At 37.1% G+C, this 22232-nt stretch overlaps 1 protein-coding gene across 4 annotated transcripts; it reads right to left on the bottom strand.

Moving 5' to 3' along the window:
* On the bottom strand, positions 1 to 19038 carry LOC140769525 (uncharacterized). 4 transcript variants are annotated; one of them, XM_073110242.1, is made up of 14 exons: positions 18728 to 19038; positions 18433 to 18619; positions 18153 to 18225; positions 17407 to 17551; positions 16386 to 16495; positions 6913 to 7011; positions 6698 to 6839; positions 6453 to 6596; positions 5796 to 5956; positions 4391 to 4465; positions 4033 to 4171; positions 2137 to 2400; positions 515 to 763; positions 4 to 437 (listed from the first exon to the last, which is right to left on the bottom strand). In XM_073110242.1, the coding sequence occupies exons 1-13, from the start codon at positions 18995 to 18997 to the stop codon at positions 614 to 616; spliced, it is 1959 nt and encodes a 652-aa protein (XP_072966343.1). In that variant the 5' UTR covers positions 18998 to 19038; the 3' UTR covers positions 4 to 437; positions 515 to 613. The 4 variants fall into 4 exon arrangements, with proteins under 4 accessions (XP_072966345.1, XP_072966343.1, XP_072966344.1 ...); XM_073110241.1 differs by having other exon boundaries at positions 5 to 437; positions 6913 to 7044; XM_073110243.1 differs by lacking the exon at positions 4391 to 4465 and having other exon boundaries at positions 6913 to 7044.
* Positions 19039 to 22232: the final 3194 nt, after the last annotated feature.

Below are 22232 nucleotides of genomic sequence, written 5' to 3'. Positions count from 1 at the left end.
TCAGATACGAACTCGGAAACATCATATATGAACGGGGAAATAACAGATCTACATATAACAGACATGTAGAGAATACTTGCATTAGAAGATAAATTACAGAAGCTGGTTGCTTACATCTCAGGAGCAATAGTTTACAAAGTGTGAAACTGCAAAGGCTGCTTGTGCAGCATCATTGAGAAAATTTGCTGACACAAAATAAAAACCTCTTCAACATTAACAGTATGATCTACCTCTTTCCTCCCAAGAACGGTGTTATAGCGGAAGTTCTCAGAGTTTAGCCTCTTTTCTTTTTCTTTTTTTTTTCTTCTCTAGAACCTTCATTCAACAAATCTGCCAAAATAGAACTACTTGTCCAGCTGAAGAGCACCAGACAATGAGATACACTAGCCAGTGCTTACCAAAATCTGGCTGTTCTTGCTTGAGAGATTTCGGGAGATCTAGCATTCCAAGAGAACCATGTTCAAATACGTGATGGAATTGTACTTCAGCAAATCTTGAAGCATAAAACACATACCTGTAGATGAAGAGGCATGTGATATTTACTTATCCGGAATGCTTTCCAGCAAGGCAGCCTCTTTGAAATAAGTGATGCTGCAGTCTTCTATGCAAGACCTCATTCACATTTTTGGGCGCGTGTTATCTCCCATTCTGGAAGATTTTCTTGGCTTGAAGCAAGAGAACCAACACTATGCCTCTTGCTATTTACGAGAGAAACCTTGAATTTTTCGTTCTGTAGGGAATAAAGATACATTGCTTGTTCGTCCTGGATACATCACAATACGTATTATGAGAAAAAAGTCAGATAATATAATATATTTCTGTATCTATGGTGTGTGTTCTTCCTTCTGTATATGGTGTAATGTAAATCAGCACTCCAGCAAGTATCCATCAATGATATTGAATGAATTTGTCAAATCCTAATACCAAAAAATTCATATACTACAGCAAATCACAATGTTAAATTAAGATGACTCTTGAATGAGGTGTCAAAGACCAAGGCTACATTTAGTTCTTGAATAAACTATCAAAACTAACTCAGAAAGAGCATATATATATAATTGACTGTTCACTGCTTTGAGATCTTAACATTACTACTTTAAAGCTAGAAATGGAGAAAATCTTTAACTAGCCAAAGGAAAAGATCCAAGACAATATTTTAGGTTAAAACCTGCCACATGGCCTATCTATACTCACGAAATGTGAGAGATTGAACAAGTAGATATAGGAGACAGAGGATTGCATAGGGCCGAAGGTTAGGCAGATGGTCATAGACAAAGGAGGCCTTGAGATATCAGACGGCTGAAGTGGTAATGAGAAGCAACGAGGTATTTACATCCCCAAAATGAAGTTACTGCAGTTCAACGACAAACACACTAAAATATCAGAAGCCGTTATTTGATGACTTCTAGTACAAATTTCATATTCACCATTATCCACACTTAGCTCTCATATGATAAAGAGGCAATTACCGATGCAGTTCTGTGCAGTTACGTCTCAGACAACTGCTGTGCCTAACTTTTACTTAGCTTCTCTAAAATAAGATGGAAGATGAGTGAAAGGGTGAGATAGCAGTGGAAGAAGACAAAAGATATTAAAAGGAAAATAAAATAAAATGTTTGACTGGAAGCCAGATTTTATTAGTTACATAATTGATACTTCGTTATTGTGAGTACATTTCTTGTTTAGAGAACAAATGATTTTCCATTAACTTGTCTTAGGTATATGGAGGCACATTCTCGGAATTGCTCAGCATTAATGATGGTCCCAAAAATCTAGGTGTTGACTGCATCAACCTAAGAGGCTGCTGTGTTTTTCGAAATATATCCGTTACATGATGCAGGTTATCTATTTAGTTCCACTCCTTATAAACATCGCCTAGCAAACTAACCAGAAAAGACATCACACTGAGCAATTTCCCAAATACTCCTTAAGTAAAAACCAGTATGTGATCATGTCAGCTCCCTTCTACTTGTCAAAACCATATTGATTGATTATGTATAAAGGGCTAAAGGCAATCTTACTTTAAAACATCCAGCTTGTTCTTATCTTTCATCTCATAGAAGATTGTAAGAATCCTCAAGATTCACCTTTTGCATGTAATTAAAGGGCTTCTTTTTTTATTAAATAGGACTGTACCTCAGGGAGCACTAGAAATTCATCAGGAGAAATTTGCAGCAACTCTGCAGCAGTTTGTCCAATGCACCATGCCAAAACCTTCCCACTTTCATCTGCAATAGTTACATGCAATTGAAAGCTATACATACACCTGCTGTTGCAGTCACACTGACAAAAGCTACACTCAACTAATCCATCTGATCTTTCCTTTGCAAAGCATCCACAAGGAACATGCAGTAGTTGTACATTATGATGCTCTATTTGCTCAATGTGCACATGACATATCTGTTCATATAAGACATATTAACAACATCATAACCAATTTAAGATCTATACATCATCAGATTTATTTGCCAGATAAGCATATCATAGCAGTGTAGAAACTTGAGTACAGATGAAATTTCTTCTGGTACATAAGTAGCAACATTTGATTCAATTAATGTAACGTAGTCAGGCATGTGCAACTTCAAAACGTGCCCTTTCTTCACTATCTCTAAGAAAATACGTGGGCAAGTCCAACTAAGCATCAAGCAGTGCAAGTGCACGTAGGAACACACCTATGTGAAAGAGTGGAAACAAGCTGCTGGTCCCAACTATTTAGGGCCAGCAATACAGATCCTTTTCTACCATTTAGGTCTATCACTCTATTTAGTATGAAATTCTTTGTTAAGTATCATCCTGTCTTTTCTTACTACTTCCTCCCATGTAATTTTTGTCTCCCCTCCCTCTAATGGGACCTTCTATGAAAATCCCTACTTAATAGTGTAATACATGGGTTTTGTTGCACATATCTAGATTATCTCAATAGATTTCCACTTATCCTTCATAGGTGATACTGCTAACTTGTGTTGAATACAATACACTCAATTTCTTATTTGATTTCTTATAATGGAGCTAGTCATCAATCAAAACATCCACATCTCGGCAACACTATGCAAAGGTCGCCCTATTTAACCTACTCACATCCAATCATCATTGTATGAAATAGCCTGATTGTAACCAGTAGTAACCTATCATAGCAACTAATCTTATGACATATTGAAATGTAGACTAATTGATGAAATGTAACATCCTAGCTTTCCAACGTATTGCCTTCATGATTTCAGGACCATATTTGGGCATCATATATATATATATATACTCTTTAGCTTCGCTACAATCTACACTAGGATAAAGGCTATTTGCTGGAACACACCATCCTACATTTCTGGCATAACACATTTCCTTCATGAGTTCAGATTTTCAGGATCATACTTTAGGCTCCACATTTCACTGAGCTTTTGAAGATGTAAGATAGATACAAAAACTACTATATTCTCTTGTAGCTTGGTAATAAATTCTGCAATCCATAATTATATCTAATATGAAACTCTTGACTCTTGTTTCTACTTTCTTTATAATTGTTCTTAAGTTTAGCTCCATTATCGACTGAAAATATTTAATCATGCACGTCCCTTTGTTGATATTGATTAGCACTCACTGTCGCCAAATCTGGCCAACATACATCAATGATGACATGGAAGTGACTAGACTCTGATGTATCCCAAAGAAAGATGCCAAGGGAGACCTAATGATATAGAACATCCAAAAAGCAACAGAAAAAAAGTAAAAAACATTATCATCCGGCATCAACTAGGCACCAAATGCAGAAAGAACTTCTTATAGTGTTGTCTAAAGTCCCTTCTGATTTTGTTATCTTCTCAGTTAAGGTTGGCATCATTTTGGTTTCTTAATTAAACTGGGCAATCTCTGCCTTCTATGAAAAGAAAAGAAAAAGAAAAAAGAAGACAGTTACGATAAAGGCAAATGCATGATATGGACCAAAGAAGAATCAAAGTAGAACCGCAGAGGTACTTGTCATGGGAGAAACTTTACTTAGATACTAGTGAAAAGGATATGCCTCCAAGAAACACTTACATGTGTGGTGTTTGTCAAATTAGAGACGTCAGATAAATATACTATCTTTTGGAGGCATGATGAGGTCAATAAAGCTGGCAGGCAACTCAGATTAACCAAGGAAGTCCCAGATTCCTTCTCAAACCAGGAAACTTCAAGCCTGTCAAGAAGCAAAATCAAACATATTGTAATCTGGGAAATAATATTATTCACTTGAAATCTGAATTTGTATAGAACAAGAAAAATCATCCCCAATGCTAAAGCTCGAGAAAAATCTCACTCTCTGGAGCATTAGACAGGTAAAGACAGGTTCTAACAAAATATGCAATTCAAAATTACACAATGATGGAATACCAATAAAGAGAAATTGACTGCTCACAGCTTTTCTGAAGTCATGGAACAAGTCAATCCTGATATGTAAACTGTATGACCAACTCCCACTCTTCCTAATGACCTGAAAATAACAGGTAGAACCAAAGCAAAGCGTACTGAATGCTTGCACAAAATAATTGCAACAACTTCTACATCTTAAATTACTGACTCAAAATACAGTTTAAGAAGGTCCATACTTTTAGTATCCTGAACAGCAATATTATTACATTTATCCACATATAATTATGTATTTGAAAAAAAATGTAAGAACAGCAGAGTTCAATATATCATTATTGCAATTAACCTCAACGGCAGATTATTATTGTAGTTATGCCATTTCCTAAGAATGATAGTCATAAATAAGGGAGTAGTAGAATATGATTTCTATCCTTTCAATGGAATCTTGCTGACTTACTTTCTAGCCAATCTCTTTTAATCATAAAGGCTTCTATGACGCTGATTTTTATGCAATCTAGATCTCCAGTCACCAGCACCAATGAATTCAAGAACCAACAAAGTACCAGATATAATTATAAATATTCCCGATACATGAGGCTGCGGGCCGATACACTGTACATAACCAGGATTGTAAAATTAAATTAGAGTAGCAGTTTCAATGATTCAAACCCGTGACCACAATATAGTAGTACATGGTCCGATTCCACTGCAGTTTGTAAATACATGTATCTTGTTCCTCCAACTCAGAGGTTTATTAGACATGACACTGTACATTGAATGTCACTGGCTGGCTGTGACAGGCTGGTGTATGATTGAGTTTGAGGTAGATCTTGCCTTTGTCTTCCTCTCATATCTCCACAACTGAAAGAATGCCACTTGGGATTGCCAGATATGATCCATTTCTAGGATGACTCAAGTTTTGGTCAGATGAATTTGTAAAATGTCTCTTATAACTTGAGCTACCAGTAGCCAAGCAGGCTGCTACTCTAGATTGGCTCATACAATGCTAGTACAAGTACCGACTCAGTAGAGTATCTTAGACATTCTTAATTTGGACATGTACCTACTTGTGCCAGTGACAGTTCAGCAGAATTATTTCTTCTTGATTTAGCAGTAGCACATAACTAGTTATTGATAAGGTGATCTTCGTAATGATTCTGTGTCATATTCTTGCTTGAAGATAATTCAAAAACTAATCCTTGTAATGAACAGAAAGAGTATACTATCACTGCAAGTCTGCAACTATCGCCAAACATGATTTTATGAACCAGTTCAAAATCAACAATATATTTCAGTCTCCCAAGAATATAGATTTAGGCATGATATTTAATGTCTAACACCTCAATCCAAGTATATTTTCAGAAAGTTAAAAGAACAAAAGAAAGACAAAACTAGAAGTTTTGAGCATCCTGTTCATGATGATAATGCATAAGATACAAGCCATTGAGGTTTACCAGGATTCCACAAAGTGTAGCTTTGCTACTGCTACTCCTGTAAGATCTTCAATTGCCACACAAAAGACGGTATCTAACATCTTTTCGTGTCTGCATATGTTTGTAACAGTGACATATAAACTGACTCCCGTCATCTTGTCACGAAGATCAATCACATATGTCTGAAAATTTCAAATATGTTTCAAGAAATAAGAACCTTAAAAAAGTCAGCAAGATAATTGCATAATGCACATATTCTATGCTTCAGCTGGATAAAAGGCAATGCAAGAGCCAATTCGCATACTCCATTAATGAGTCCAAGGTATCCAAATTCCAAGGAATTGGGGGAGATGGAGACCATCCAAGTGTCCTTCAAAATTTTTTCCTAGATTAATCACATTGTTGTAGGTGTTCAGCAATCTTAGTCTTGGTTCTAGAATTAAACGGTGACCATGGGAGAATAAGAAAGGTAGGAAGAGAAGGAGCATGAGACGGAGAACCAAGAAAACAAAATATGTATAGGCTTGCACTCAAAGGATACTGGGGGCAGGATTAGTCCATGGACCAATATGTGTATCGATAGTGAATTAGAGATTTAATGTTAAAAATATCTGACAAGTGACTAGACATAAAGATCCACTCAACTATTCAAATGAAAAAGGTAATCTGTCAACATACTCGAAATGGATATTTACTGAAGTCAATTGAGCCAAGTGAATCACGCGGTAATGTTACTTGTGAAGCATTTAGCCCTTGACTCTCATTTGATACCCTCAACAGCCTTGACCCTTGACTCCTCATTTGAGTGGATGTCAGAATAACCTAGTATAAACATATAATATATAAGTTACATATAAAACCATAAAGTATCGAAATACCAAGAGCAGGGGTTTCCCTTAGCAGCACAAAGATCGAGTAACTACCTGTTCCTCATGTTGAATAACTGGCACCAGATAAATCTGTGTCGCACTGCCATATTCAAGACATAATTCCTGAGATGCCTCATTATCGCTGTCGACAATATTTGCAATGAAAGGTCTATCCAATGCAAGCATACTTCCAACACTGAAATTGGAAGGCTAATTTGTCATGGCTGAATAAGAAACCAAACCACTAGGCCCATAAAAGTAGACTGAACCTTAAAAGATTGGCAACGAGAACCTGCTCGCCCCATAAAAGAAACTTTATCTTGGCATCATCGTTATCAACAAGACTAATCTGCTTTCTCTGTATAGACCTAAAAGGTTCCAAAGATTCAATTGATCTGATCCTGGAAAATGATAAGGATAAATCACAAAGTGCTCAACAAACTATAACTGACATTGTTCATATAATTTCTACATTCCAAATCACAAGGGCCTATTCATTTCAGAACTTGGACTAACTCCATCCATCCCCAATCAAGAAAAGAAAATACCAGTTCCCAGCCCCAATCCATAATGTTGTCAAAAAAAAGATATCGTCCAGGACAAAAGATCCATGTTGCCTGAAGCACCAATATGATCAGGTGTTCTCCACTGGGAAAAGTGAAAACAAACTTCTACTTCACCAATATAAGTAATAGTAATTGGAGATAGAGCCAGCATTTGAGTTAAACTATCCAGGGACCACCAGACTAATATTCAAGTTTTAAACTTCAACACACAAGTCTTCCAGTCATCAGTTATATATATCATATTCAACAATAAAAGTTTTCTTATCAATTAAGTACAAATAGCATTTTTGAGAAATATCACATTTTTTGAGAAATACCAATTTAGTTATAACCTAAGTCAAATTGTGTAACCAAAAAGATAGCCAAAGTGTTAATAATAACCTATTCTTCCAGTGCTCCTTGCATACTTCTCCAAATTTTTAAGGCTAAGGGCTAAGGCAAAGGGATAGACAAAGGCTTTGTTTATTTTACGCTGACTTATAAAGCAAGGCTGGACATATTCATACAGTATAGGGGACCTATTCACTTACTGACCATGGAATTGTTATGGATGCTTAACCTTGACTGCATTAAGGGTTAGGGCACTTTACTTAATGCCTAATTAAATTGGTTAGGTAGGTGGCACTTTACTTAATGCCTACTTAAATTGGTTAGGTAGGTGGCACTTCATTAAGGTAACCTTGCTATAGGTTCCAAGAATTTTCTGATTACGTCATTCAACCCAAGTACCTTGGTGAGAGCTTTTGATTTTTCAATACATTGTTGAACATTTTGGAGTATATAAATGATAGATCTAGCTAATTTTGCTAGATCTATCATTTTTATAGGTCTTTCTATATAGGTTTAACATTTTGGTGCAAGATCTATAAAAAAACTCTTTAAAGTGTAGGAGTTAAAATAAAATTTTGATTTTTCCCATATTTCACCCCAACTTTCAAAAAAATTGACAATTTTGAACTTCAAATATGTAGGAAAAGTATGTAAAGCATTACAACGAGCAATACTATGAATGAGTGAGCTTTGAGGATTATCAACAGTGATTGATGTAATGTTTTCGTGTTATTCTTGTGCTAAAAATTGAAGTCTTTAATTCTCTTTATTATTCTATGTTTAATTAGTTTTTAGTTTTTAATTATTGAAATATTGTATTATTGAACTATTGCCAATTAATAAATGTGTTCAACCATATTATGAGTTGAATCATGTTTCTACTTGATTATTGCTATATCTTTAACAAAATAGGTTATTTATAACACTATCAAAGGACAAAAGACTCTAATGCAATGATAGTTGTGCCAGCGGCATACCGACACATGGCACAAGAGGGTGTCATATCACACCCCTCTTAGGGGTGATCCGCTCGTCGCCGACCTTGTCATCGAGCTCACGGCAACGACAAGTTCGAAGAGTAAAGATGAGTAGTCTCCCTCTTCTTTTTATCTCCCTCTTTTGCAATATGTGGCATGTTGTGTCGGCAAGTGGTTGGCATGGTCGTGCTTGTGGCACGGCCATCTTTGCTCTAATGTATACTTTAATACATATATTCAAACTAAAACATGTATAAAGACCCTAAAAAGCATATTACATGTGTATCATTGTGTCACTAGTATGCTGTGGCATGGCAACAAGGTATTGGCATGGTATGTGCCACTGACACGGCAATCCTTAATTGAATGCTCAACTCCCTTACATGAGAAACACTAAGTAGAAGATAAGAATCCATATTACATCATAAAAACTCTAAAGTGTATTAGCTCCTGTGACAACAATAACAACTATATAGCTAGTTCCAACTATTTGGAGTCAACTCTATATAACAGTACAAATAGTTTGTCAACAGTCAACTTAAGTTTTTCATACTTAAAGGGATCCGCATGTTGAATATTCAATTCCTTCATACAGGCTATGGGGATTGGAGCCAAATTTTAGGTTCTTTTATGGGCCAAATACATGACTAAAACCTATTTCACTCAGATAGCTTATAAATGTAATACAGTAATACAATGATATCAACAAATCTGGTTTAAAGTCAAACGATCAGTGATGCGGACATCACTGATAGGACGCGATGGCGTGTGTACCAGCGCAGGAGGCGTCGACAGTTGATGATCCCTCCTATAGGGATTTGGTTCTGATTTTTATTTCTTTAGGGTGTCTTTTGTTTATTTCCTATGTAGGGTGTTTTTTGCTTAATTCCATTGTAGGTCTATATATAGACCCATTATATTTCCTTTTGAACTTAATGAAAGTTTATGTGATTTGTTCTCTAGAGGATTTTGGTGTGAAACCTTTTTTTTAGGGTGGAGGTGTGAAACCCCATTCCTTCTCTTCTTATTTCTCTATTTCATTTTTCTCCACCACGTTTTGCATCATTTTGGTATCAGAGCGAAGGATCCTAGTTTATGGACGCCCCTCCTCCTGGGTTCTACGCTGCTCCACATTTGTTCTTCGCACGACCAATCGCTCCACGAACATCGGAACGTCAAGAAATCCGGCGCACAACGAGCAAAGAAATTACCGTCGACGAGGAACAACAAGAATCTGTTGTCATAGAGGAATCGCTATCGCGTAAGATTCCAAGTCCTTCAAAAAAAAATTGATTATTGTTGCATTATCTAGTTTCCATCATTATTTTTATTTGTTTTTAGATTGAAAAAAAAACAAAAAAAAAATCAGTGTTTCAAATTTTCGAAAATTTCTTTTTTTGCTTTTAATCTTATTAAATCTCAACCAATTCCTTCTTCCCCTAAACCTCCCACCAAATTTCCTATTTCTTCTCTAACATCCCAACAAATCCTATCCATCCTAATTTTCATCCCTCCAATATTTCCAATTTTTAAATTCCCTCCCTAACTTAAAACCAACACAACCCCATTAAACCCATCAAACCTAAACCCAAAACCCATTAGCCCATAACCCAAACTTTATTAGACTAAACCCACAACCCATTAATCATTTTCTCCCAACCCGTTACCCAACTTCATCCCTAACCTCCCCCTCACCTCACACCAAAAAAAAAAAATCTTAACCTGACGCCGTCGCTGCTGCCCCAATGCCGCCTCGGTTTGGCCTCGCCCCGACGACGTCGCCCCGATTCTGCCCCGCCCCGACGACGCCGCCCCGGTTCTGCCTCGCCCCGACGACGCCGCCCCGGTTCTGCCCCGCCCCGACGACGCCACCCAACACCGTCGCTCCATCCGACGACGCCACCTGACGCCGTCGCTCCAACCGACGACGCCGCCCCGGCTCTGCCTCGCCCCGACGATGCCACCCGACACCGTCGCTCCATCCGATGACGTCGCCCCGGCGCTGCCCCAACGCCACCCCGGTTTAGCGCAGCTTCGACGACGCCACCCGACGCCGTCGCTCCACCCGACGACGCTGCCCCGATCCTGCCTCGCCTCGACGACGCCATCACTCCACCCGACGACGCCATTTCTTTGACGTCTGCAGCCATCACAGACGACGCCGACGCCCGCGCCGTGATCTCCCGTGCCTCGTTCCCTGCCGTAGCTAACGACCACCACCACTGTCTCGGACTTTGCCGCCGACGTCGCCGACACTGTTGCTGACCACTCCCTCCCTGGTGCTGACGGAGAAGACATGAACAGTGACACATTGTGAGGGGAGGAAGAAAAGGGTGAAGACAAATTAATTAATTTCAATTCCTTTTTTGTTTCAGATGATCAGGTACGTGTTCTTTTCAATGTATTAAATATTTTTGGATCATTCTTTTCTAGTATCATCTCTAAACTGTTATCAATTCCTGCTGTCCACATATAGTGAGGGAGAGACTACATAGAAACCTTATATGCTTTAGTCCTAATATTAAGAGATGAACTGTGCCGAATAGAATATTAACATTATGTTAATTTTTGGAAAGAAATTTAAAGGGTTTGACATTTATTAAATGTGACTTTTGTTTAAAAACCATTAAGTCTTGACATTAGTCTTTGAATCTCCTGAACAGAAAATCTAAATTCAATTAAGTATTCATTTTAAGATTTTCTTGATTGCATAGCATATCATCTCATATCATTTAGGAGACGTCTGCATTCCATTAGGTTAGAACATTATTTAATTTTATTTAAGTTAGCAAACATAAAATTAAAAAGATAAAAAAAAGGATATATATATATAAATAAAATATATAAAGCAATACATAACTCATTCATTACATATTAGTGTATGCCAACACGTAGAGGTAAGGCTTATCTCCTCAGTGATTCTAGTGAGTCCAGCAGTAGCAGTATGGATCCCGAACTTAGTAAGAAGCTCGACGACATTATGGGACAACTAGGTACCTTAGCTCAACAAGTCAGGGATACTCAATATACTTTACTTGGGTATCAACGGGTTACCGATGAACGACTATATAGGGTAGAAAGACCTCGTGAGCACATCGCTCCTCAAAATAATCACCGCCCTGACCTTGAACGTGGTGAATCTCCCACTCCTTTACCTCGTCGATATTTTCAAGGGAATGAACGAGATCCTGATGAACGGTACCTTCGAAGCATTAAAATTGATGCTCCGATATTTGATGGTCGTCTAGATCCGCAACACTTCTTGGACTGAATCAAAGACATGGACCGTTACTTTAAATGGTATGATATGTCGAAAATCCGTAAAGTCAGGTTTGCTGCCATGAAATTGACTGGGAAAGCAAATCAATACTGGACCAACGTTGAGACTCTTCGTGAGATTAGGGGTGAGCTTCCAATTGAAATTTGGATTGATATGAAAAATGAACTAAAACGTAAATACCTCCCACCTTCCTATTACCCTAAGCTTCTAGACAGATGGAACCGACTTACCCAAAGGAGTAAGTCCGCTAAGGATTACGTTGTGGCCTTTGATGAATTGCTTGTTCAGTGTAGCGTGATCGAATCAGAAACCCCTATGCAAATCTTGTCCAGATTTAGGGCTGCCTACGTGAAGAATTGAGAAGTGAACTTTTTGCTCGTAACATTGATACTTTGGAAAGGGCCTACAGCTTAGTTCAAGACTTAGAGGAGTCTAGACCTAACCACATCTCCAGAAATTATGAAACAAGACCTCAAATTCATAAATCCGCCACAGGTCCTCATCGAGCCAAATCTACTAGTCAATCTTTTAATCGATCTACCCCTAGCCCTTCACAATCCAAGGTAGAATACAAAGGTAAAAATATTGAGAAAGACTTTTCTAAGATTAATCCTCGGGTCAAATGCTATAAGCGTCAAGGCTATGGACATGTTGCTGCAAATTGTGCGAGCCCGTATAAAATAAGTTTAATTGAGGAACCCTTCGAAGAAGACTCCGAGCAAGACTTTGATGGATATGTTCACCATGTAGACGGTGAAGGAGATTTTGAAGATGAAGACGAAGAAAATACCCTAGGATGCCTGAGGCACATAGACTCCACAAGGTTACATGTTGTTAGATGTGCCCTCTCTCAACCTAAAGTCAATGATGATTGGAGGCACAACTCCATTTTCCACACATTCACGAAAATTGGAGGTAAAAATTGTAAAGTAATTGTGGATAGTGGCAGTTGTATAAATGCCGTGTCCTCCACCATTATTTCAAAACTAAATTTGAGAGCGGTTTCCCATCCTAATCCTTACAAGGTTTCGTGGATTAATTCAACCACGCTGGAAATAAAAGAGCGCTGTTTGGTTCCAATTGAATTCACGACTTATAAGGATAAAATCTGGTGCGATGTATTGACCATGGATGTGGGTCAAATTATCCTTGGAAGGCCTTGGCTATTTGATAATGATGTGCATATTTATGGTCGTTCAAATATCTGCATGTTTGAACATGAGGGTAAGAAAATCAAGATTCTTCCATCGCAGCCTAGAGGTGGTAAGATGGAAAAGAAGTCTGATCCCATCCACTCCGACAATAAAGTCAGCTTGATTAGTGCGAGAGGCATTGAACGTGAGATGAGTAAAGGAACTCCTATTCTGATTCTTGCGGCTCGAGAAATTCTGAATGAGCCTAGTGAATCGATTCCTTTTGAAGCCACTGCTGTGATTGAGGAATTCTCGGATGTCTTTCCAGAGGATCTCCCGGATGAATTGCCACCAATGAGAGATATTCAACATGCTATCGATTTCGTCCTGAATACATCTCTTCCTAACTTGCCTCATTATAGACTTAACCCAACTGAACACGCTGAACTAAAACGACAAGTTGACGAGTTATTGAGAAAAGGCTTTCTGAAGGAAAGCCTAAGCTCTTGCGCAGTTTCCGCATTGTTAACGCCAAAGAAAGATGGAACATGGCGTATGTGCGTCGACAGCCGCGCTATTAATCGAATAACGGTAAAATACCGTTTCCCCATTCCTCGTTTAAATGACATGCTGGACATGATGGCAGGGGCCACGATCTTTTCAAAGATAGATTTAAAAAGTGGCTATCACCAAATTCGTATACGCCCTGGCGATGAATGGAAGACTGCGTTTAAAACAAAAGATGGATTATATGAATGGACAGTTATGCCTTTTGGCTTGACTAATGCTCCGAGTACTTTCATGAGAGTGATGACTCAAATATTACGACCTTTTATGGGACAATTTTTAGTCGTATACTTTGATGACATCCTTATCTATAGTCGATCTCGGGAGCAACATATAGATCATCTTCGTCAAGTCTGCGCTGTCTTGAGGAGAGAGCAACTGTATGCAAACCCTAAGAAATGTACGTTTCTGACAAAAAAAGTTGTTTTCTTGGGTTTCATTGTCTCATCTGAAGGAGTGTCTGCTGACCCTGATAAGGTCAAAGCTATTAAAGAGTGGCCTGAACCCCGTACCATAAGAGACGTGAGAAGTTTTCATGGACTCGCTACCTTCTATCGTCGGTTCATCAAAGGGTTTAGTACCATTATGGCTCCAATAACAGAATGCCTCAAGAAAGGTGAATTTAAGTGGTCAGCAAGTGCTACTAAAGCTTTCACTGAAATCAAAAGGAAAATGGTGGAAGCACCTGTCATGCGACTCCCCGATTTTACTAAAGTTTTTGAGGTCACTTGTGACACTTCTGGAGTTGGTATAGGGGGAATCCTGAGCCAAGAGGGCCATTCGATTGCCTACTTTAGTGAAAAGCTGAATGAAACTAGACAACGATATACCACTTACGATAATGAATTTTATGCTGTGGTTCAATCTCTTCGCCACTGGAGGCATTATTTGCTTCCTCAAGAATTCGTAATCTTCTCTGACCATGAAGCTCTTCGCTACCTTAATTCCCAGAAGAAGCTTAATGCTAGACACGGTAGGTGGGTCGAATTTCTCCAGGACTATACGTACACCTTGCGACACAAGTCCGGAGCAGACAACAAAGCAGCTGATGCACTGAGTCGTCGCATGATTCTTCTTTCAAGGATGAACGCAGAAGTAATAGGATTTGATAAAATCAAAACTGAAGTAGTCAATAGGAGCTTAGGTAACCTACTGAGAACTCTTGTCGGCGAGAATCTAAGAGACTGGGATCAAAAACTGCCAACTGCTGAATTTGCATACAATAATTCTGTTAATAGATCCATAGGTGTGAGTCCAACTGAGGTAGTATATGGTTATAAACCTAGACAACCTATAGACCTCATTCCTATGTCCCATTATCATAGGTTGTCTGAGTCTGCATCTGCATTTGCATCACATATTCATGACTTGCATAAAGAAATCAGTAACAGAATTGCTCAAAATAATACTAATTATAAAATTCGAGCTGATCTAAGAAGGAGATTCAAAGAATTTAATGTTGGAGACTTTGTGATAGTCCGAATACGTCCGGAACGGTTTCCACCCGGAACTGTCAAAAAGTTGCATGCACACAGTGTCGGACCTTTTAAAATTCTCAAGAAAATTAATGATAATGCTTATGTTCTAGATCTTCCTAGTGATTTTAACATCAGTTCTACTTTTAATATTGAGGATCTAGTAGCTTATAAAGGTCCAGATTTTACTCCAGATAACCCACTAGATACTGAGCCTACCTATGAGCCTGTATATGAGAGACCCTCTTTACCTCTACTTCCCAATATTCCGCCTAACACAGCAGACGAAATTGATAAAATTTTAGATGATGAAATTATTTCAACTAGAGAAGGTGGATCCCAACGGTATCTAGTACGTTGGAAAGGACGACCTACATCTGATGACACGTGGCTTGATCGTCACGATTTGGAGGTGCATCACCCTGATACCTTAGAGCAGTATGAGAGCAGTAGAGCAGCACACTCGACGGAATCGACTTCTCTCCCACCCGGGGAGAATGATGCGGACATCACTGATAGGACGCGATGGCGTGTGTACCAGCGCAGGAGGCATCGACAGTTGATGATCCCTCCTATAGGGATTTGGTTCTGATTTTTATTTCTTTAGGGTGTCTTTTGTTTATTTCCTATGTAGGGTGTTTTTTGCTTAATTCCATTGTAGGTCTATATATAGACCCATTATATTTCCTTTGGAACTTAATGAAAGTTTATGTGATTTGTTCTCTAGAGGATTTTGGTGTGAAACCTTTTTTTTAGGGTGAAGGTGTGAAACCCCATTCCTTCTCTTCTTATTTCTCTATTTCATTTTTCTCCACCACGTTTTGCATCAATCAGTTCACATATGAAACAGCCAAATGAAGACACAAGAGGTCATAAGTAGATTCTCCAGCCCAAGGATCCTTCTATTGTCCCTCTTTTTCACAATAATTAATAGTTCTCGAGAGAGAAAAAAATAGAGATAGCAGGATTTGGTATCCCAGTTGAACCATTTACTCTGCTGAGAGGTGTCAAAAGACTCAAAACTCTTGTCTGCCCAACATGGATCTAGGTACCTTAACCATTAGGATATCAGTCAAGATGCCTAATATATTAATATTAACATCTATGAGCATTCTTTTGTTGTTGTGTTCTTTTTTCTATTTAAACCTTTGTTGCAGACTTCCGGTGACAAAAACTAAAATTGCAGCCTGTATTTTTCTTTTAGGAGAAAAAAAGAAAAGATAGTAAAAATCTCATTTTCGGTTCTGAATTCCTTCTGATTTTTCTTCCTCCTGTTGCTGCATTAAGCTGTCTTGTCTAAATTTTTCAGGGATTTGGTTTAGATATGTATATGGAAATTGTAAAATACAGGTGGCAACAATATATTCTCCAGATGTATTCTCTGCACATTATTTTTCAGCGACTATAATCTTGCCTTGCATAGAAGGAGTATGAGGCACCATTCTTTGCTTCCTCAAGTGATATTGACGAGAAAGAATATGTGCAGAACTGGGCACCCAGTAACATAGCATCTTCATCTTTGTCCTACAATATAGTGAGTAAAATAAGTAGGGTAAAAAATGTCAAAGGCTCCACCAGAACATTAGTAGAACGAATTATCATAATTAAATATATTTCACAACAAGATAATTTCAAAATCTTGAGACATCTAAAACCTATTCAATTGTACTAGTTTTTATGAGAACAGCCCTCAAAAAATGTGCTTTCAAGTTTCAACACTTCAGTTATTCTAGACTCCAGATGAGCCACTGGATATAAATTTTTACTATCCTCACTCTTTTTACCCTTCTTTCGCTTACCTCTTCTGAATTCTGCACAGAGGGACTTGTGCCTAAAAGTAAAGATCTTCCTTTCGATAAATAGAGTTTAATGTAGGAAAAGGATCCAAATAGCTGACCCCAAATAGTTGAAACTAAACATCCACTACTTAGTTCCTATAGGTTATAAGTTTACAAAATTGAGTGTCCAAAATAAGAAACGCATATGACCCAAGCATGCACCTGCCTACTGCAATGCTATGTGCTCCATCAACAATCTACATACGGTGTCTGATTTTTGAAACATTTCTTAAATATTAATTGGATTGACCAAATAGTACAGTGGCAGCCAACCGAACACATCCTATATGAAGCCTAATCTTTTGATTTCCCTATGCGATCACGCGAAGATAAAAGGTTAGTTGTGTTTCCACAATAACAACTCTCTTTATTTTCTTTCATAATTGGTGCATTTAATTGTCTATATATATATATTACAACTTTGAAGAAAACAAGAATGAAATGAAATAGCAGTTGGATTAGAAATATTTTAAACCACTTCTAAGTAGTTGCCTCATCATAGTCTAATGGAAAAGAATCTGGGCTAAAATGATACTAAGTGAAAAGGGACTGAATCCAACTACTAAACTATATACACGGCAAAGATATGTATAATACCTCATCTAATAATACGATAAGATATTCTGTTGGCAAAAGACGAGGATGGCCAGATCCTTCTGTAGCACTACGAAGACAACATCCAGTGAGGAAGATCTCACGTCCTTTCTTCAGGATCCCATGTTCCCCCACATAGTCATAGAATCTAGCATCAAAATAGACAAGCATGATAGCATTTCCTTCTACGATCATGCTAATGATTCTTCACAGGGTATCTTTCAATGCAATAGAAGATGACAATTTGCAATTGCAGAAAACTATTTAAAACAATGTGACAGGATGACAATGAAATATCTAACAGGATATTAATTTGAATTTATAACGGATAGAAACATGACATTTGACAAATAAAAACAGTAATATTGTTTGCAATAACTGCATAGAAAGTACACTAATTTGAAATGATTTCTGACTTACACCTTGTTATTTGCATCACATATAAGCGGGAAAAAAAGGTCTTTGCAAGACAATACATGAATTATAATCTTAACCACCATTATGCTGGTCAGTATAATGAATCACATTTAAGCTTTTCCTCATCATTATCAAGGTTAGGATAAGTAAATTAGCCTGTTTATGGTGACAGCTTTCACAGTTGTGCAGGACACGATATATTGAGAGTAGTACTTGAATATGTTCTGCTCAAAGATCAATCACATTCACAGATCGTTCTATATTAACATTCTGAATAAACTATTATCCCAGTAGAAAATACATTATCAAAGTTGAAGAGTAGCAAACTATACCTCCGATGTAGATATAAGTCAATGGTACATGAGCTCCACATGTCTCCTAAGCTAAGCATGTAGATATTTGTTCCTGGTAAAAAAATCTACAGGTTCTAATGTAAAAACAGCCAAAAGTCTACACATCTAAAAGTTTGCGTAATCTCAAAAGAACTGAACTTTAATTGCATTGCACACAACAGATGTCAGGCGAGCAGTTTATAAAATTTGCCAGGAAAAGTTGTAACAGAAAGTCATTTAATTAATAAATCTTACAAAAGAACCAATCAAATAACAGAACCTGGGAGAAGAAAGGTGTCGATGACGACCACCTCTAGAACACTATCCAGAGAGAGGAAATTCTTCTCATAAATCGAATCGATTGTAACAGTATTTGGAAGCCTCGTCCTCCTCTGCCTCGTGTTCAGAAGATTCATCAATTCAAGCTTCTTCTTTGAGGTCATATACGTGTGCTGCTCGTTCCAAGCCTGCTTAAAACCGATCAAAATCCAAAGCATCGGAACGAGAAAGAAAGAAAGAAAAAAAAGAAATCTAAAACAAGAGGGATATGGAAAAAGAGAGTGAAAAAAATCCACCTGGAACAGATCGGAGAGCAGGATGGCGGCGGTGACGCCACTGGAGTAGGCGACGCAGGATTTTAGTATACGGGAGGTGACCCAGCTCCACGGCGGTGGAGGCGTCGGATCGCCGCCTCTTCCGCCGGAATCGTCGCCATCGACATCTGAGGAGGAGGAGGAGGAGGAGAGAATGGATATGGCGTAATCGACGAACCCTAGGAAGGCGTCGTCGTCTTCTTGGGAGAGAGAGGAGGGCCGCGTGATCATGGAATGTGATTGGGACTCCATGAAACCCTAATCGACCTCTCGAGTTCTCCGGTTCGGTGGGTGGAAAGTGGAGGACGAAGCGGCTTGGCGGGAAGCAGCCGTATATAAACACACGTGAGTAGCAGCAGACGAAGGCCATATTCGGCAACATAAAAAAAGATCATAAATTTAAAAATATTAGATAATTAGACTAACTCTTTAAAAAAAATTTTAAAAAAATTTTAAATTTTTTTTAAAAAAAACCCTAAGTATTTCAACTACTTAGATATTAGTTAAGAGATCACTTCTTAAACCTAAAGAAATAGGTTGAGTTTTACATACTAATTATTGAGAACTTTTAAAATATAAGAATGGACTCTCTTAAATTCTCCATTAATAATTAATATCAATGACTAAAATACCCCTCTTTTTAAGTTTAGAGGTGTAAAAATCCCTAGGTCTTAACCCCCCTTAGTCTATATCAATCATTTTCACTTTATAGCTCTCCTTTTGAGCTTTAAGCTTTAGAGTTACTTCTCACTCATCTCTAACAATCACTTTCTAAGACTCTCCATAAGTGTGCCTCATAAGTCACACTTCACCAAAGTCATGTGTCTATTTCTCTTTCAAATCAAGAGTGGCTTATACATAGACTAGTGTTACTTTTTATCTATCTTTTCTCCTCAGGGTTGTAATTTTTGAATCCTTCTCTTACAAAAAGTTAATATAAAGTTCAAGGTTCATGACTACTACTTCTTCTTCTTCTTCTTCTTTTGCCTTACAGTGAGCAGTTTTAATGAACTGGACATTTTAATTGCTTCTCTTTCATGCTATGATTGGCATTGACGTTTCATTATGCCTGCATGAATTTGCTTCATAGATGCAGTAAGAGAGGAGTCCAATTGACTTGTGCTTATCCACACTCAACTCCTTTTGGAGTAGTTCTAAAAAGAAAGAACAACAAAAGTAGGAAAAGAAAGAGAGGGAGGTATTGGGGACAAGTATTTTTTTCTTCAAATTAATATCAATTTTTAGTATAAAAATAAGATAATTACTCACTTTTATGTACACTCTCTTGACGGTATTAACTACAAAATATAAAATAAGTATTTTATTTTTAAATTTATTTTTCTATTAAAATATAAGGATAAAATAGTTCCTAGAGAACTTCAAATTGATCATGTAGTGCTGATATATTATTTTGTAACATAAAATTTTAATGGATAAAAAATGGGAAATGAGCCTTTTTTTTAGACTTTTTATTATTAAAGGGCTCAATAAGTCACTAAAAGTGAATCCGAAAATGTGTTAACAGAGAGGCCCGGGTTAATTATTCTTTTAAAACATAGACCATGGATAAAAAATTAATTACTGCAACCTAAGTAAAAAGTTTAATTCAAGAAGGTGAGGTAAGGAAAGTTATATAAACTCTTGATGTGACAACAAAAAAAAATATAGGATTAATTATATCTGCACCCCTTAAATTATATCCTCCTAAATTAAAAGAAAAATTAATGTCACCCTTTCATTAATATAGGGTTAGAAAAATTGGGTGAGGCAACTAATATGGCAGCTATAACGTAATTAACCCCAAATGACCTAAATGCATCGTAATCTTTATACAACCCACTAATTAAATTATGATAACAATATTTCAATAAAATTAAAATTTTTTTATTATTATATTCAATCTTCTTCCTCTCATCTTCTTCAACGTTACAATTCTCATATTCATTCTTTCCTCTTTACCTCATTCGCTTCTATTCTCTCTCTCTCTCCCTGAGTGAGGACGTTGATAAATCTCCAACGTGGCTAAGCTTGCTACCACATCGTGTGAGACGGGAGGCCGTAGAGAGCTCGCTATGATGTCACATAAAGATGGGGAGGCCTCAGTGAACTTACTACTGTCACTCTCCCATTCACATACCGACCAATGCTTATGAAGATAGAAGACAAGTGGAGACGAGAGAGAATAGAACAAATTCTTTGCTATTTTAATTTAAAAATTAATAAATATTATAATATATTAATTAGGGGTATAATTGTTATTAGGTGTATTCCGTTGTTGCTATTTGCGTTTCTCACTTAGATTTAAAAGTTTACACTTAGATTTAAAAGTTTAGAGGGTTGTCGTGAAAACTAGGTATTATTTAAAGAGGCAGACGTAATTACTCCAAAAATATAAGCATATTATTTTGTGTTTAGGATAAGAACGTAGTTTATATAATATTTTCAATATACGTAAACAACCTCTCTAGTGACAAGAAGCGAGTTTATGACCAAATTAGCCCTATCTTAAATATTTTTTTAATCAAAATAGATCGCCCCAATATTAATGGATTAAACTAAGTTTGCCTTAATTTATTCTTAGTTATCACACATAAAATAATGATCATCATCGTCTTACATATAAAAAGAAGACGCTGAACTTATTAGTATTTTTTTCTTAAATAAAATATTAAAATAATTACCGTTTACTAATAACTCAATTTAGATGATTTCTTTTAAAAGAGTTTTGGTCAAAATCCAAGAGGTTGTTCATATATGCTCTTTTTAAAGATTTCATGTATTTATTAAGATGTCATATCTCTATAGAATATTCCATAAACATAGTTATCCATATCGACCAATTTTAAACATCAATGGCGTACCAACTACCTATATATTAAAAGCTAGCGTAATCTTTCCACCATGCCCATGTACTCTGATGGCGACACATACGTGCGCACGTGCAAGCATGCAAAGCTGCATAAATATGCATGTGTATCTTAGCTTATTGCTACTTAATGCATTCCCACGTATAAACATAGGTAGGTCTTTTCTATTCAATTGCTTTTCCACCAAGATTGCAAATCTTATAATCTTTCTCCACTTTATTTATTCATGCGTTGGTGTTTATCTAATGATATATCATAGCTGACTAGCATGTAAATGACATATTATTATATGTTTTATCTAATATTTAAAAAAAATCAAAATTATGATAAAAACATAAAAGTAGCATATAAGAGGATGGATTAAAATAAAATATTTTGCTAATGGGAATAATAATTTTCTCCTTTCGAATATAATTTTATGTAATAATTTTTTCGTGGCGAGCAATCAAGTTCGCTTTTCTTGGTTGTTAGCGAGCATAAATAAAAGCAGCTGAATCTAAGCTAAAGTTCTCTAACATAACATGTGAAGCTTCAAAAGTTTGACTCTTTCCAGTATATATCATTATCTCCCAAGCTCCCACCATAGAATAACTAATGGTTAGCATAAGAAGATGACTAGC

The sequence above is a fragment of the Typha angustifolia genome, chromosome 11 (genome assembly GCF_048772165.1).
Source record: "Typha angustifolia cultivar Huaian chromosome 11, ASM4877216v1, whole genome shotgun sequence".
Classification (NCBI taxonomy): domain Eukaryota; kingdom Viridiplantae; phylum Streptophyta; class Magnoliopsida; order Poales; family Typhaceae; genus Typha; species Typha angustifolia.
This window is presented reverse-complemented; position numbering and strand designations above follow the sequence as displayed.

Bases quoted from the DNA above. Each gene is read 5' to 3' on its own strand.
- LOC140769525 (XM_073110241.1), bottom strand. From the start codon at position 18,997: ATGGAGTCCCAATCACATTCCATGATCACGCGGCCCTCCTCTCTCTCC. The intron at 17,552-18,152 runs GTATAGTTTGCT...TTTTGATGCTAG, and splicing joins GACTTATATCTACATCGGAG to ATTCTATGACTATGTGGGGG. The intron at 6,597-6,697 runs GTAGTTACTCGA...TGTTTATACTAG, and splicing joins TTATTCAACATGAGGAACAG to GTTATTCTGACATCCACTCA.